Source organism: Cynocephalus volans, chromosome 2 (assembly GCF_027409185.1).
Source record: "Cynocephalus volans isolate mCynVol1 chromosome 2, mCynVol1.pri, whole genome shotgun sequence".
NCBI lineage: Eukaryota > Metazoa > Chordata > Mammalia > Dermoptera > Cynocephalidae > Cynocephalus > Cynocephalus volans.
The window spans coordinates 128968250-128984792 of NC_084461.1; the positions used below are offsets into that span (position 1 = coordinate 128968250).

At 45.7% G+C, this 16543-nt stretch overlaps 1 protein-coding gene across 1 annotated transcript in view; it reads left to right on the forward strand.

Annotated features, from left to right (window-relative positions):
* Positions 1-16126, forward strand: part of SH3RF2 (SH3 domain containing ring finger 2) — a 116198-nt gene extending 100072 nt beyond the window's left edge. The window contains exons 5-9 of the mRNA XM_063087810.1: positions 1430-1521; positions 2837-3007; positions 9507-9739; positions 12585-12943; positions 15850-16126. Of these exons, the coding sequence (XP_062943880.1) occupies positions 1430-1521; positions 2837-3007; positions 9507-9739; positions 12585-12943; positions 15850-16125 (1131 nt within the window). The 3' untranslated portion in view covers position 16126. The remainder of the gene's footprint in view (positions 1-1429; positions 1522-2836; positions 3008-9506; positions 9740-12584; positions 12944-15849) is intronic.
* Positions 16127-16543: the final 417 nt, after the last annotated feature.

The window sequence follows — 16543 nt, forward strand, 5'->3', positions numbered from 1 at the left end:
CTAGATCCTTGAAATCTCACACATACATACACAACCACACATACACTTACACAATCATTGACACAGGTACACACACAAAGCTACATACTTGTTCATAGCTGTGTACACCTCGAGTTCACATATATACACAGAGAATCTCATACAGATATTTACAATCATATATACAATTTCACATACATATAATCACATGCAGCATGCATACCTATCAACCCATAGATTACATGTGTGAACATAATCATATATACAATAGACCAGTGCCATCACACATGTACATATAACTGCTGTGGGTTCTAAGTAGATGTACATGTTTGCACATGGAACCAGAGACACATGCACTCAGTAAAGTACACAAACACAAATATACAAATAATAGTTGTACCCACAAAAGTATAGTTTTAGAAAGGTTTCACTAATCTGTGGTGTACTAGGTAGGAAGACCTTTTCATTCATCCATTCATTATTCGTTTGTTCTTTAAGCTACAAGTACATACCGAGCACATAAGAAATACAATGATGAACAAGGCTGACATAGTCCCTGCCCTCGTGGAACTTAGTTTCGTGGGGAGGATGGCCAGTGAATAAACAAGGAAACAATCACGGTCTGTGATACGTGCCAAGAAAGAAATAAGCAAGGCAGTATGTTAGATTATAGGCAGAGTCCTAGGATGGTAGGCAGTTTCTAGGAACTTTTATCATTGTTGTTTCCTCTCTCATTATAGAAAAGGGAAAGGGATTCAGATTCCTCTTCTACAAGTCATTGGATAAGCTGCCGTGTGTGTGTGTGTGTGTGTGTGTGTGTGTGTGTGTGTGTGTGTGTGTGTGTGTTTTAATACGAGCAGTAGTCAATAAGAATGTGGCTCAGAACCTAGACTCTCTGATTTTAAATTTTCTTTGTTTTGTATGAGTTGGGTGACCTTTTTTTCCCTCTGTGTCTCAATAAATCATCCAAAAATGGAAATTAAGATAGTACCTTTAATAAGGATTAAATCAGCTGATACTTACAAACCACTTAAAACTGCCTGGCAAGTGTTAAGTTCTGAACCAAAGTTAGCCCTCATGCCATTTTCTGAGAGCAGGTTTTCACAGAGGGTAGTGAGCCCTGGGAGATGGCTGGGGTGGGGGGTGAAGAGAAGCCCGGCAGTGCCCTGTTGACTGCAAATCAGAACACTCTTTATCCTACACCATAGACGAGCTGTCTTTTGGAATGAGGCCCTGTCATGCCTCCCCAGCAGGCCCTAAACCAGTCTATCCGCACCCTGCTGTGCCCACAGCCACAAACCACAGAGAAGACACATGACGGGTGACAGTGGCCATGGTGCTTGGCTTTCAGCTGCATCAGGCCTTTCTGTAGCAGTTCTGTTTGCTGTGGGCCTGGCTTGTGGCACTCACTGGTTCTGCTGGTGTCTTTTCTGTTTGTGTGTCTGTGTAGGTCAGCACTTTCCATCCCGCACCTGCCTCCCCAGGACATTCCACGGCCATGGTCAGTCTGCCTGGCTCCCAGCAACACCCGCCAGCTAACATGTGAGTAAAAAGCTCTGCCTGTCACCCCAGGTCCTGGCACCCAGGGGTCATCTTTGCCAGCCCTCTGCCTTCGAGCATCACCACTCCCAAACCATCCCATCCAGAGAGACAACAGCTCCCCTTCCTTTACCACCTCCAAATGAAATGGGGAAGACACACATCAGCAAACCACATCATCCTAGTCCACTACTTCACAAAAGCAGAGAGAGACGAAGATTATGTACCACAACATCACTGGGAGATTGGGAATTGAGCAATTTCAGTTGTCTTCCTTTAGATTCAAAATGTTGAGTCATAAATAGTTGTTGCTTTAGTAATCAGCAAAAAAATAAATATAGCACTACAGAAAGGAATAAAAACTTGTAGATGGGGACACTCCCCTGGCCCTTTTGATAAAACATTCAGTGTCTCAGAGTCCTTAGAGTCTGGAAGGGCTCCCTACTGTCTGAGATGCCTGAGGGCCATATACTGGTGACCCTTGAATCTGGCAAGCCAAAGTGACTTTAGTGAGCCACTATTCTCACTTCCACAACCTCACTATTCACTATGGTCTTCGCACCCCCGATTTATACCTGGGTGCTACCTGCCTGCTTCCTGTGTGGACTTCAGAGAGCAAAGTCTCTGCTCTAACCCAGTGACATTTTTGCGATGTCACTAGCACATTCCCTTGCATCCCATCATGCAGCCAGTATTTCATTGTATGCCAAAAGATGAAAATAACCCCTGCTTCCCACTTCCCAATGTCTGCTTCCCTGCAGAACTTGCCTTATTAAGCTAGTTCCTCAGACCACTTCTGGGAGTCAAACACACGCCTACTCTCAAGAGAAGGAATGGGTCAGAGAAGCTTCTATGCTGACCTCTCATTTTCCTGAACCTTGCTGGCTGCAACCACTTTCTCGTGGGACGTGCCACGCAGTAGTGAGAACGCATCCTCGGTAGAGCTGTTACTTCCGAGTTTGAGACCCATCTCTGCCACTGATTCCTGGTCGGCAAATCCTTTCTCTGTTGAAGGCCAGTTCCCCCATTGTTGGCCTGAGTGGGTAATTTGCAGCTGTGTGGTGCTCTGTGGGGGAGGAGGAGGAGGAAGAGGAGGAGGAGGGAGATGGACAGGGCAGGGATCAGGGCCCCTCCGCTGCTGTCTCAACAAGGTTTACTACTTTTATCAGCCTTTCAGGTTGAGGTTTCAATATGAAAAAGAGTTGTATTGCTAACCACTGGACTGATGGGCTCTCTGTCTCCCCTGCCATTTGCTGGCTCTCTGCCCTCCACGAGGCATGCTCACCTTCTTCCCTCACCAGTCCCTGTGTCTTCCCAGGTTTGTAGCCCTGCACTCCTACTCAGCCCATGGACCTGATGAGCTGGACCTGCAGAAGGGAGAAGGTGTCAGGGTCCTGGGGAAGTACCAGGATGGCTGGCTCAGGGGCATCTCCTTGGTCACTGGGCGAGTCGGCATCTTCCCAAACAACTATGTCATCCCCATTTTCAGGTGCGTCCCTTTTAATCTCAGGCATTGGGAGGTCAGGTTGAACTGATGCAGGACTCAGTGCTCTTCCAGACTCTAGGCTAAGAGATAGCTTTTGCCCTAAAACCCCCCAACTCTTTTAAAAATTAGCAAAAATAGTTACCTTGTTTATAGCTCTTCACAGTTTACGAGCACTTACACATATTTCAGCTCATTGGCTATGTAAGGTTACAGAGGAAGACACTGATGTGCAGAGCTAAGCAACTTGCTCAAAACTTGATGTCAGGTTTTCTTCTGCACAAATCCCAGAAATCCCACTTCACATCCAACACTCCATCTAGAGGCATGATGGGAAAATGTGGTCAGATGACCTCCCCGGAGCACCTTGGGGAATGTCTCAGATGCTAGACCACTGAGCAGAGTTTCCATGAACTCAGACCACTAACCTGTCCATCCACACCCCAGATCAAACACTAGTTACCATGCAGGTCCTCTTCCCTCATAGCTTTTCCCAATCTTGTTCATTTTGTGACGTGCCTATTAATTTAATTGTTCCCCAGTTTGTCCTGCCACTTCACACCACAAACACAGATACACACAGACCCCAAAGCTATCCATGAGTCCCCCTTACTCCACCCCTCATCAGCCCAGGCAAAGCCTGTCTTGAGGCAGTGAGGCCATCACCACACATCAAACACTGTCTTTATGACATACCAGAGGGTCACAATTCCAAGCAAAATGACAGTCCCATTGTACTTTGTGAGGGTCAGACCTGGGGTTATATGTCCACTTAGAGGACCTTCATTTAGGCAGGGCACTGTGTCCGGAGGAGGGCAGCAAGGATGGTAAGGAAATAGCAAACTACATTATGGGAGAAGCCTATAAAGAAACTAGAGTTATTGAACCTGTAGAAGACAAGGGTCAGAGGGATCGTAATAGACTGTGTAGACCACAAAATAGATTCGTTCCATGAGTGGCCAGTGGAGTGGACCAGTGGATATAACTTAGAGAGAAGATTTTGGTTCATCAAAAGGCTACATTTTCCAACCCATAGATTTTTCCAACCAGGCTGGCTGGTAAGGAGGAGCACAGGCAAAGTCTATATCCCCACAGATACAGGGTTGCATAAAAAGATTTTTTCACATGGCAGAAAGTTGGGATAGAAGACCATAGTTATTCCTTTCAATGGAAGGCTCTTGGAATTTGTAATAAAGTTGCAAAATATCCAAAGGCAAACTAATATATCTATAATTGATGCTACAAATCATTTCTTCAACAAATATTTATTGAGTGCTAACTATGTGTCAGGCACTGGAGAAATACCAGTGACAAAATATACAAAATTCCTGCCCACAGGAGCTTACATTGTAGTGGGAAAGACAGATAAAAAGCAAGATATATAAGTAATATATATTGTGTTAATGATAAGAGCAAAGATGAAAAATCAGGAACGGAGGATAGAATAAGTTGTCAGGGATGGCCTTACTGGGAAGTAAGTGGAAGGAATGCAGGAATGAGGAGGCGAGCCAGGTGGGTCTCCGCGGGAAGTGCATTCCAGGCCAGAGGAAGAGCGAGCAGAAAGGCCCTGTGGTAGTAGTGTGCTGACATGAAGGCTGCTAGAAATGGATTGAAGTGAATGAGGGGGAGGTTAGTAGGAAACAAGGTCAGAATGGTGATGGCAGCCAGATCATGTAGAATTTCTAGGTCATAATGAGGGATTTGGCTTTAGCCCTATTACAGGGTTTTGAGCAGAAGACTGCCATGATCTAATTTATGTTTAACCAGAATTCTTCTAGTTGCTGGGTTGAGAATAAATGATAGTGAGGAAAGGATAGGAGCAGAGAAACTAGTTAAGAGGATATTGCAATAATCCTGGGGAGAGGTGATGGGGAATTGAGGCAGGGTGTTAGCCATGTAGGAAAGGAGAAGTGTGGTTAGATTCTGGATACACCCTGAAGTTAGAGACAACAGGATTTTCTAGAAGATTGAATATTGGGTGTGAAAGAATAGAGGATTCAAGGTGAGTCCAAGTTCTTTGCCCTGATTAACGGGAAGATGGAGTTGCCTTTTACTGAGCTGGTGACAATGAAAACTGTGAGAGGAGCAGGTTTTGAGGTATGGAGGGAAATAAAGGTTTAGTTCACAGCAGATTAAGTCTGGAATCCCTATTAGTAATTTAAGTAAAGATGTTGGTAAGCAGTTGTGTGTACAAGCATTTAAGAGAGAGCTCCAGGCTTGAGATAGTGTTAAAGCTGACACTCAGTCGGTTGTATTGAGAGAGTGGCAGTGGCCCAGCAGCCAAAATCTTCAAGGAGTGAAGGGAGAGACCCAGAGGGTCAATGATGCTGCAACAAGGTGGGGTGATAGAGTCTGATAATATGAGTAAGCGCTGGGAGGTGTTGAGGACGGTAGGGAATGGCCTTTGTGGTTAGAGGTGGGGAGAGGATGAGGATGGATACCTGCTCAAGTTATTGAAACAAATGATTTCCATACCTGCCCAATCGATGCCAGACGAACCGGGAAGCGAAGAGTGACAATGAGGAGCAATTTTTTGCATGGGATCTAACATGAATTCCTAAGGCCCATGCCTACTACAAGGGCATTTGCTTATACACTAGGCCTTAACCCAGAATCCTGAATAAGAGCGACCATATATTTTGTCATCTAGGCTAGGACACTTTTGAGCAAGTATAAACTGAGACTCTTCTGGGAAAATCAGGACATAGTTACCCTAACTAGAATGCATGTAGGATTCCATCCCAGTGTATTTCAAGGCTCCAGCTTTCATTTCTCTCCTTCTTGGCTTTTCTCCTGGATAGATCCATTGTGTTCCTGGGCAAGTCATGAGCATCTGTACTCACCCCCTCTGAGATGGCTGCATGTCAGACTAGGGATGGAGTCTCAGCACCACAGGTTGCCATTGAGTCCACACCTTCCTCCCAGCTCATAGAAGTCTGAGCATATACATATTACTGAGGTGCGGCCACTGTTGAGGCTTGATTTTGCTGATGGGAACCAGCATTCCCAAGAAGAACAAGTCCCTGTCAGAGTATATGCTTCTGAGAGCTGTTAGGTGACAGAGGATCTATTCTTTCTCATTGTTGGTGTAATTTCCTTGATGGGCTCTGTGATGCGAAGAAAGTTCCTGTCCCCACTAATCTTGGATGTAAATGACATGTGCCAAATTTGTCTATCTGGGTGCAGCTAACCCTTGTTATTAACCACCCTTTCCACTGTGGGGGAAGAAATGAACTTCCCACTTGTCAGAGATGAATAATGCTGTCCTTTGTCAGCTGAGTTTCTGCTACTATTAGCAAGTTACGTGTAAGAACCGAGTGGGTTGGACTACCTGTGCGAGGCCCCTTTCTGCTCTTCTATTGTGTATTTCAGTTCTTCCCCCCAGTCTTTGTTTTCTGTTTGCAGTGATGGCTCCGCACTGCAATGCAACCCCTTCGGTGTATAGCACAGCCTTTTATAAAATAACCAGGGCTTGAAGCAGCAAGGTGCTCCCTGAGCATTTAAACTTTTGCTCTTATTACCGTCCTCCCCTAATGAACTGAGCCAGCCAGAATTTGGGGATTAACTATAGACTAGAATCGACCAAAATGCCAGGGTTTAGATTTAAGATTCAACAAGGGAAACTTTTTTTTTTTTTTTTTTTTTTGGCTTTTTCGTGACCGGTACTCAGCCAGTGAGTGCACCGACCATTCCTATATAGGATCCGAACCCGTGGCGGGAGCGTCACCGCGCTCCCACCGCCGCACTCTCCCGAGTGCACCACGGGCTCAGCCCTAACAAGGGAAACTTTTAACCACCAGGAGAGGAAAAGGCTACTGGAGACATCCATTGGCTCAAGTTGTACAGAACATATGTGAAGTTTTCATCTGTTCAGCATCGAAACCCCTCCTTAATAGCACCAACATCCCTTTGAGTCTCCTACATCATGTGTAGTCTTGGTGGGAGGCAGATATTTTCTCCCTTTTCAGAGGCCAAAGAAACCAAATCCTCCTTCTCCTCAACCATCACCCCCACTAAGGGTCAGTTTCAGCCAATCTGACTCTCCTCCTGGGGATTTTGAAACATGAGCAAGGGAGGGAAGGATGTGGGCAAAGTTGAAGACCATTCATAGCAAGAGCAGCAGCAGCAGAATCAGATCCAACTCTTCCTGCTGCAGATTCCTGCTGCTGAGCTTTCTGCAGCCTCCTCAGATCCTCTTCCCAAGTCCTTAGCTTCCCCTCTTTCCTCTCAATAAATTCCCCTCTGCCCAGTAATCCAGGATATTTCTGTTTCTTGCATCCTTCACAGACACGTATGCCTACCTCATGTCTCATGGGTGGAGAAAAATGACAGATGGGCCACCACTCATTGGCCTTTAACTCTCTACAGAGAACTATACAAAGATTGTCAAGTTCCAACCTTTCTCCCTACCAGGGGGCTGCTGCTGGTGGTGAGCACAGTAGAGCTACTGTTTGTAATGTCCCTTTTGAATACTGGGCACACTCTTAAGGGTGAATATCCCAGATACAGAAAAGGACACAGGGACCTGCATGGGGGATCAAATCAGAGGCAACATCCACTTCTCCTACTTAAGTCCAGAATGTCTTTCAGTCTTTCCATGTGGAAAACAAGGGCTATAATGTCTGCAGGTCTGAGGCGTCATGGGGATTAATTAATACAGCAAAGTGCTTTGATGTTGGAAGAAAGTGCTAGGTAAGTGCTGAGCTTTTTGCCAAAAGACATAAGGAGACTCAGTGTTGGATGAGAGACCTGGAATTTAGGAGTTCCTGGAATCCAGCCCAGTGCTGGGCTCAGAAAAAATGAGGTCACACCTCAATCTATAAACAGTCATTCAAAGAAGGGACTGGTGGAATAGGCTGGCTTGGGCCTAATTAGGTGTATTCTGTCCTTGCTGCTGCTGCTTCTGCTGCTGCTAGCAAGAATTTTGGAACGTGTCTTTCCTGTTGCTAATCCATTTTGCAGCATCCAGCACCTTGAGGCCTCTGTTCAAAACACAGGCAGATCAGCTGCACTCTGCCATGGGAACCAGTGCTGGGGATTTCTCTCCACTGCCCAGGCCTCACTTCCAGAATATAGTCTGACCTCTCACTGATGGACAGCCCCAGTCCTCTTTGCTGACCTCACCACTATGGGGACCAGAGGCAGGTTGACAGCAATGGACAGAAGTCTCTTTGCTGCAAGCATTAGTTCCTAAGGTTTTGGCTACATGTACTTCTTGGGCAGCATGAGCCACAGTTAAATGATGCCTTACCTATCTTCATACAACACTGGCTCATTATTAAATCACATAGCATTTTTTTAATAAAGAGAAAAGGGGAAAGAGGATAAATGAGGGAAAATGACCGAAAGGAAAACCTGGAGGCATTGACAGGAAGGAAACAACAAGGGCACCTCTGTGCCAGGGCCTTGGTTGAGTTCGTTATTCCCAGGGAATTAGCAGAGGTTCCTAAATCAACAGAGTGACAAGGTGATTGATGGACTGCTCAGTAGGAGATGTGATGTTGAAGCTGGATTGGTAAAAGCGCAAGAAAGGCATGTAAAATGACAGCTACTCCCCTTGGAATTCAGGGAGTTACAGGCTAGAAACAATGGACAAGGCATTGTTGTTTTGTAAAACTTTAATACCATCTTGAAATTCATAGCCCAAGGCTAAAGAATTAGGGTCTTATGGAGGCATGTGTAAGGCCTACCAGCTGCTTTAGTTCATTTATTTCAGGCAGAATAAAGGGTTTTTCCTGCTACCAAATGATGAATGCTCTAATGAGCCAGGAGGTAGTGTTGCTCAGTGGTAAAAGCAGAAGGCCAGCTTAGACCTGGGTTCAAATCTCAAGTCCAGTAGTTGCTTGGGCAAGTAATTGTAAGTGTCTAATTTTTTAATCTCTAAAATAGTGGCACTGATAGTACCTACCTCAGAAAACCAGTATAAGGAAACCGTAAGATTATGTGGGCAAAGCACATGGCCAATGCCTGGCTTACAGTAAGCACTCAACATGTTAGCCAAAATGGCTGGCACCAGTGCTGAATGCATCATGGCAGCCATTCAACAAATGCTTATTACTCAACACTATATGCAGAACACAGAGATACAAAAGTCACATAAAAAATCTCTGCCTTCAGCGAGTTTAGAATCTAGTGGGAAATGTCACTGAATGAACAAGAAATTGCCACTGCAAAGCAAAATGAATACATGTGCTCTGAACTGAAGGGCTGAAGGGACGTGGGGTGAGGAGTGATGAGAGGTGGAGTGAAAGATGATGAAATGTAAGCCTTCTCATCCCACCAAGACCTCTCCTGCCCCCGCACTGCACGCACCTACCAGGGTGTAGGGAAGTGGGCCTACGTAGTGAAGCCCGCGGTTGACAAAGAGTGTAAATGGGTAGGAAGAGGGCAAGGAGCGGCCACACTCAGCATTGGTTGGGAGCTGATAGTTTTATTAAATAGGACTCTTGACTGAACATTTTCTTTTTCTATTCCTTCTCTTTTAAAAAATATGTCCAACAACCAGAAAGACCTCTAGTTTTCCAGATTCCCGGAGCCCTGGTCTCTATGCCACATGGACATTATCTACCTCCTCTGTGTCCTCCCAAGGCAGCATTTCAGACAGTGATTCCCGGCAAAACCGTCCTTTCAAATCTGTCTTTGTGCCCACCGCCATCGTCAACCCCGTGAGGAGCACAGCCAGCCCCGGGACTTTAGGACAAGGGTCTCTCCGGAAAGGGCGGAGCAGTATGAGAAAGAGTAAGTGGTGGCAGCGAGGTACGTGCCTAGAGCTAAGTGCTGGGGGGGAACCGACCTGGGTACATCGGTGCTTTCTGCAAGAACAGGATTTTAGCTATAAATGAGCCTCTGCAAAGGGTGCTTTACTATTCCCAAATGATGAGTTGTTTTATTGAGCGAAGCCAGACCAACGCATGATCGTTGGGTCACTTCATACTTCAGTGGATGGATAGATAGACAGACACACACACACATACACCTGTTAATCATACTGCACTGCTCTGCATCTTGCTTTGATTTTTTACCCACATAACATCCACATTTCACACGTGGTAATATATATAGATCCTTCAAACTAAGAACCATGCTTTTTTTTTAATCTCTTAATATTGAACTTCTACATAAGATTCCATTTTCAGGAGTTCTAAAATGTGTTTGAAACATTAACTGTTCTACAAAACATTAAGGTTTATATTCCTACACCTCTGTTAGAAGAAGACAACAAGCCAAGCACAGTAAATACAATTTATTCTATAGCCTCTGATTTAAACTGGGCTCTGTAATCCCTCTTGTGATCTTAAATGATTTGACCTGAAAATGCAGTATGACTAGTCCAGGCAGAAGAGGAATGTGTGTGGGACAATAAGCCACACAGGAGAATTCCCCAAGAAAAAGAAAGCAAATGTCTTAGCTCCACCTGTCCCAGTGCTTTCTTCTGACAGCCTGCTTGACCACTAATCCCACTACTCTGGCCACTTCCTTCCACCTAACAGTGCCTTCTCCTTCCCCTTCCCCTCCTTTCCTCCAACTCCCTCCTCCCACATATACAAAATGTTGGGTGGGATACACAACAGCCTTGGGGAAGGGACTGACCTCATCAGTCTTCAGTTTTCTCATTTGTAAAATAGAAATAAAAATAATACCAACTCATCAGGGTTACTGTATGGATTTAATAAAACAATCCATATAAGGCTGATGGCCCAGTGCCTGGCACATAATAATCTCACAAGAAGCACTAGCTTTTTATAGTATCGTTTTGTTAGAATTGTCATTGCTAATACAACTAAGCACAGATCATCTTTGGTTCACCCAGAGCATGAACTCACTTTGAGTTGAAATGTTCACACTCAGCCTAGACCACTTAGGGATGCAGAGAATTGTGGCCCGTCCACAATCACTCATGCTCTTTAGTAACCCTCTCTACCTTTGTGCAAATCTTGACCGGCTTGGAGCGTTAACTGCTTGTACTATATGCACGTGTAATAAGAAAGCATTAAATCTCTTGGAAATTAGGAACCAACAAGATAAATAGACAAGGCATAAAACCAATTTTTCACATGCTTACAGAAGCCTAAGGACATGTCTTCCTGGAGTTGCTTTGACTTCCAGGTCCTGGAGGCTTTCTCTTTCTCCCTTTTCCCAAGGTGAGGCTGGTCAAGCTATCAGTCTCCCCAAAGCAAAGAGAAATGACAGCAGAATTGACCGTGTACACCTCACAGGGCTGTCAGTAGAAAAATAAATATCTAAATTGAAAGGTCAGACTTGCATAAATGGCGACCGGCCTGCTTGCAGCATCTAAGAACGCCCGCTGTGTTTTAGCAAAGCATTCTGCTTTTCACGTTCACTTCTGGCTTGATGAAGAGTTGTCACAGTACAGATGTGGCCTTGGCTCAGGCACTCTGTGCTGGACACAAAGGACTTTGATTCAAACACATGTCCCTGGAGTGTCATGAAGAACTGATAACTCTGGCTGGGACATAACCTATGTCTCTCTAAATGCTAGGAGACCCTGATGGAGAAATGGCCTGCAGTGTTTCTCAGGGGCGTCTCCTCCAACCCCACAGAATGCAATGAATTCCTGATTCCCCAGGTCACCCACAGGATGTATGCCCAAATAACAAGAACCCTCGTGTTTTCTAGAGAATCTGAGGGCAAAGACATCTCAATTTAAAAGGAGAAGGAGGAAGAAGAAATGGAGGGGGAGAAGGAGAGGTAGAGGGAGTTTGGCAAAAAATGAATTCCCAGACCTTGCATTTTTAGAGCATGCTATCCTTTACCCAAAATTAATGACAGCTGACAAGCATGGGGCTTTTATTATGTTCCAGGTGCTATCCTAACACTCTGTAAACATCATAAAATGCAACCCTTACAACAGTCCTATGATGTACTGTTATTATGTCCAGTTTACAAATGCAGGCTCTGAGGAGCAACGAGGTGACGTGACTTACTTGGGAGGAAGTCTGATTCCAGATCCTGTGTCATGAGACTTTGCAATGCTCATCCACACACAGTCCTAACTCTGGGATGACCTCTCCAAATTTGACCTCTGTCTGGCTTCATGCTTGTCTGGCACACAAACTGTCACTACTCCCTGCTGCCCCCAGCAAAAAGCAACCCCTCCACCACATGCCTGAAGCTCCTCTTAGGGTTTTCTTCATCGAGTAGCTGGTCAGAGTTCTCTTCTCCCCCCCCACTTCCCTCCTTCCCTTCATCTTTTGTTTCCTCTCTGGTCTGCCTGCCCCTATGTCTGCTTCTCACTGCGACACTCTCTCTGCATGTCTCTCTTCTACACCCTCCATCTTAAAGGCCTGGAGGGAGAGAGAGAGAGAGAAGGCAACATACCTTTGACACCCTCTGCCCTCCACACACAACATTCAGCTAGCCAGTTATTTGCTGCCAGCATCAGCAAACAGCACTAAAAAAAGAATAAGGGCACCTTTGAAAGACCCCGAGAGAATGTAAGTGCAGCCAAATTAGGAAAGCACTTAACTATTCTTGGATATCAGGACACACTGCCTACCCAGCCCCGACCCAACCTGCTGTCTGCTGCCCCTGTTACTAATGTCTCTGTCATTTAATTCCCCAGATGGATCCCTGCAGAGACCCATCCAGTCGGGGATCCCCACCCTTGTGGTGGGCTCCCTCAGACGCAGCCCCACCATGGTCGTACGGCCTCAGCAGTTCCAATTCTACCAGCCGCAGGGGGTCTCCTCCTCACCCTCAACCATGGTGGTGGAGATGGGACCCAAGCCTGCTCCCACTGGGGAGCCTGCCCTCACGTGCGTCACCAGAGGCAGTGACACCAGGATCCACTCGGCAGCCAGTTCCCTCATCTTGGAAGGCAAGGACATCCCCATCAAGAGTGAGCCTCCACTCAAACCACCTGCATCTGCCCCACCATCGATCCTGGTGAAACCAGAAAACTCAAGAAATGGCATCGAAAAGGTAGGAGTGCTGTGACATTGGGTGCCCGACTCTTGAGATCCCTAACACTACCCTAATGCTGTCCCGGCTTCTGAGATTTTTAGCATTGGTGGACAAGGAAGTAAAATCGTAGCCCTGAAAGAATCTTCACACACAACACCCCCTACTTGCTCGCATCCTCATCCCCACCCTAGGCATGCTACTGGTTCTCCTTTATGCTTCCCGAATGTTTTATACGTTCTTATTTTGAGGCTGGCTTGGAAAAAAACATGGCCTTGGAATAAGACAAATCTTGATTTGAATTCCAGCTCTGCTGCTTGCTGCTGGGTGACTTTGGCCAAAACACTTCATCCTTCTGGAACTCTTTTTTTATGTTTGGCCTAATCTGTAAAATGGGGGTAAGAAGAGTAATGGCCAGATAGAATTGGAGTGGAGATTAGATGAGATAAGATATGTGAAGTGCTAACATAACACTTGACACATAATTATTCATTGTATAAAAGAGGCAACTGAAGCACAGGAGAATTTAAGTGACATCAACGTCACACTGAATGATAACAACTCCAGCAACTAACTTAACTGTGGCCTCTGTGGCAGAAGTCAGATTCATTAGTTTCTAGTCCAGGGTTTTCCCCACTAGAAGACATGAGTTTTTGTGAAGTCTTTTAAAAAAGACATGTCTTTTATAAAAACTCTTATGTTCTGAATAATATGTGGGGAGGAGGAGGTAACATTAAGAAAATTAGGTGATGCTCATTGCTGTCTCTTAGTTTATTGAACATCACCACCACCACCACCACCACCATCAGCATCACATCACCATCAGCATCACATCACCATCACCACCACCATTATCACCACCAGCACCACCACCATCAGCATCACATCACCATCACCACCACCATTATCACCACCAGCACCACCACCATCAGCATCACATCACCATCACCACCACCATTATCACCACCAGCATCACCACCTTTAGCATCACATCACCATCACCACCACCATTATCACCACCAGCATCACCACCATCAGCATCATCCCCATCACATCCCATCATCACCATTATCACTGCCATCACATCACCATCACCACCATTATTACCACCAGCACCAGCACCACCACTACCATCAGCATCACATCACCATCACCACCACCATTATCACCACCAGCATCACCACCACCATCAGCATCACATCCCATCATCACCACCACTATCACTGCCATCACATCACCATCATCACCATTATCTCCATCACCATCATCACCACCATTGTCACCACCATCAACATTATCACTACCACCATCACATCACCACCGTCAACATCACCACAACCGTCACCATCATCACCACCATCAACATTATCATCACCATTATCACCATCATCACATCACCACCATTGTCACCACCATCAACATTATCACTACCACCATCACATCACCACCGTCAACATCACCACAACCGTCACCATCATTACCACCATCATCCATTCCCCTAAAAATAGAAAGAGGATGTGGTTTCCTCCTATTTGTTAAGCATTTACTGAATACTAATGACCTGGCAGGCACTGCTGAGTACTTCACATGTCCCATCTCATTTAATCCCAACAGCAACCCTCTGAAGGAAGTATTATTTTCATCCTCTCTTTAAAATGAGGAAATGGAGGCTCAGGAAGTTAAAGAACATTACCCAAGGCCACACAGCTGGCACATATGAGTGTCTGGAGTAGAGTCCAAATGTGACACAAAAACTCATGCTCTTAATGCTAAGCTATAAGCTTATAGGGAAAGACATTTGGAAAAAGTTAGCACTGACTAATATAAATGTTGAGAGTTCTTATTCTGAGTTATAGTATTAAATCATTCAAAGTTTTTCAGGCCCCAGTTGCTCATTACTCCAAGCTATGAGATACAGCCCTCTAACTATAAGCATTTAGTAAGTGCCCGGACTTCAGAGAGATAATAATGAGGGTCAAAAAATACAAAGAAACTCGGGTTCTCAGTGGGCACACTAGGATCTAATTTCATGGAAAAAAAGAAATCATTCCTAAGCAGTACCACAGAACACTTTATCAATCCCTAAGATAAGGATTGGCCAAAGCAAATACCTATAGTGCCAGTCAGATATGTAACAGGTTAGAAGAGGTGAAGGAAGAGAAAGAGAGATAGGCTTGAGCAAACTGGAGACCATGCATCTCATAAAAAGCAAGTGCCAGAATGGGGCATAGGCCCAGTGTGCCAGAAGTTTGATTTTTCAAGAGACATATGAAATCCTGATTTTTATATGCAATCTTCCAATTTTTCTGTGTTGGCAAGTAAGTCAAACTCTCATTCTGCAGGCTAAATTCAGCCAGCAGGTGTCCAGTTTGCAAACTCTGCTCTGAGGACCTATAAGGTCATTATGAAATCTCTAAATGGAATCATCAGGAGAGGCCTCAAGGAAAAAGTGGGACTTGAGCTGGGCCTTAATGGTCAGCAGAGAGAAGAGAGGAAAGGTGAACTTTTATTTCCTGGCAGGGATTGTACCCTCTTGCCTCAGGCCCTTGTCACAGGCAGTTGCCTACCCTATTTCTCCCAGATAATTCCTAATTGTTCTTCAACTGAAAGAGCTCTGCCTCCAGGAAGACTTCCCCAACTATCCCCATTCCAGCTACATTCTCAGCATCTGACACTTCCCCGCTCAGAGCACTGGTTGTAATTGTCTGTCATGTGGGTGAGTTTTGTTCACCGTTCAACTCCTAACACCTAATGGAGCTCATGATGTATAGGAGACACTCACAGTAGACACAATACTCACCGAATGAACACACAAATGAGGCATTTCAAGTGGGGCAAGTGAAGAGAAACAGCACGAACCAAGTCCCAAGGAAAATAGCACATGTCCTCCACCTCACCCTGTCCCTTTGCTCTCTTTTCTCTTGCAGCAAGTCAAAACCGTGAGATTCCAGAATTACAGCCCTCCTCCCACCAAACACTACACCTCCCATCCCACCTCTGGAAAGCCTGAACAGCCAGCCACCCCCAAGGGGTCCCTGCCCGAAGCAGCCCCCTCGGGCCCAGAGATGACCATCCTATTTGCCCACCGAAGCGGCTGCCACTCCGGACAGCAGACAGACCTCCGGAGAAAGTCAGCTCTTGGCAAGGCCACGACTCCGGTGTCCACTGTCTCAGCCACTCAGACCGTCTTTCCCAGCAAATGAATCTACGGGTGGCTTTTCCTAGACCCCAAAGAGGTGAATTGCATTTAAATACAGTCTGCCTCCACTGAGGGTGTCCTGCTGTTCTTTGGGGAATCGAGCATGGGTACTTATTCTGCCCATTTTACCTCCAAGAAAGGAAAGGTGGGCATAGGGATTCCTGCCATAGGTGGGAGGAAGGATTGTGTGGCCTTCCAAATATAATGGTTTGATGCAGCACAGTCCACTATTCAGACCAAGGAGTGGGAGACAGCCCTGACCACTTTGCTCCCCAGTATGGAGCATGTGGCCCCTGTGTTCTGTGTAGAATTTCTGTGGTATCCTAAAGGGGCTTCAGCCAGGGGTATGATAGTGGTGGGATTGTTGGCCTTGCTTCTTTGACCTTATCACCATATTCTTAGCAAGCACTAGAACAGCTTCT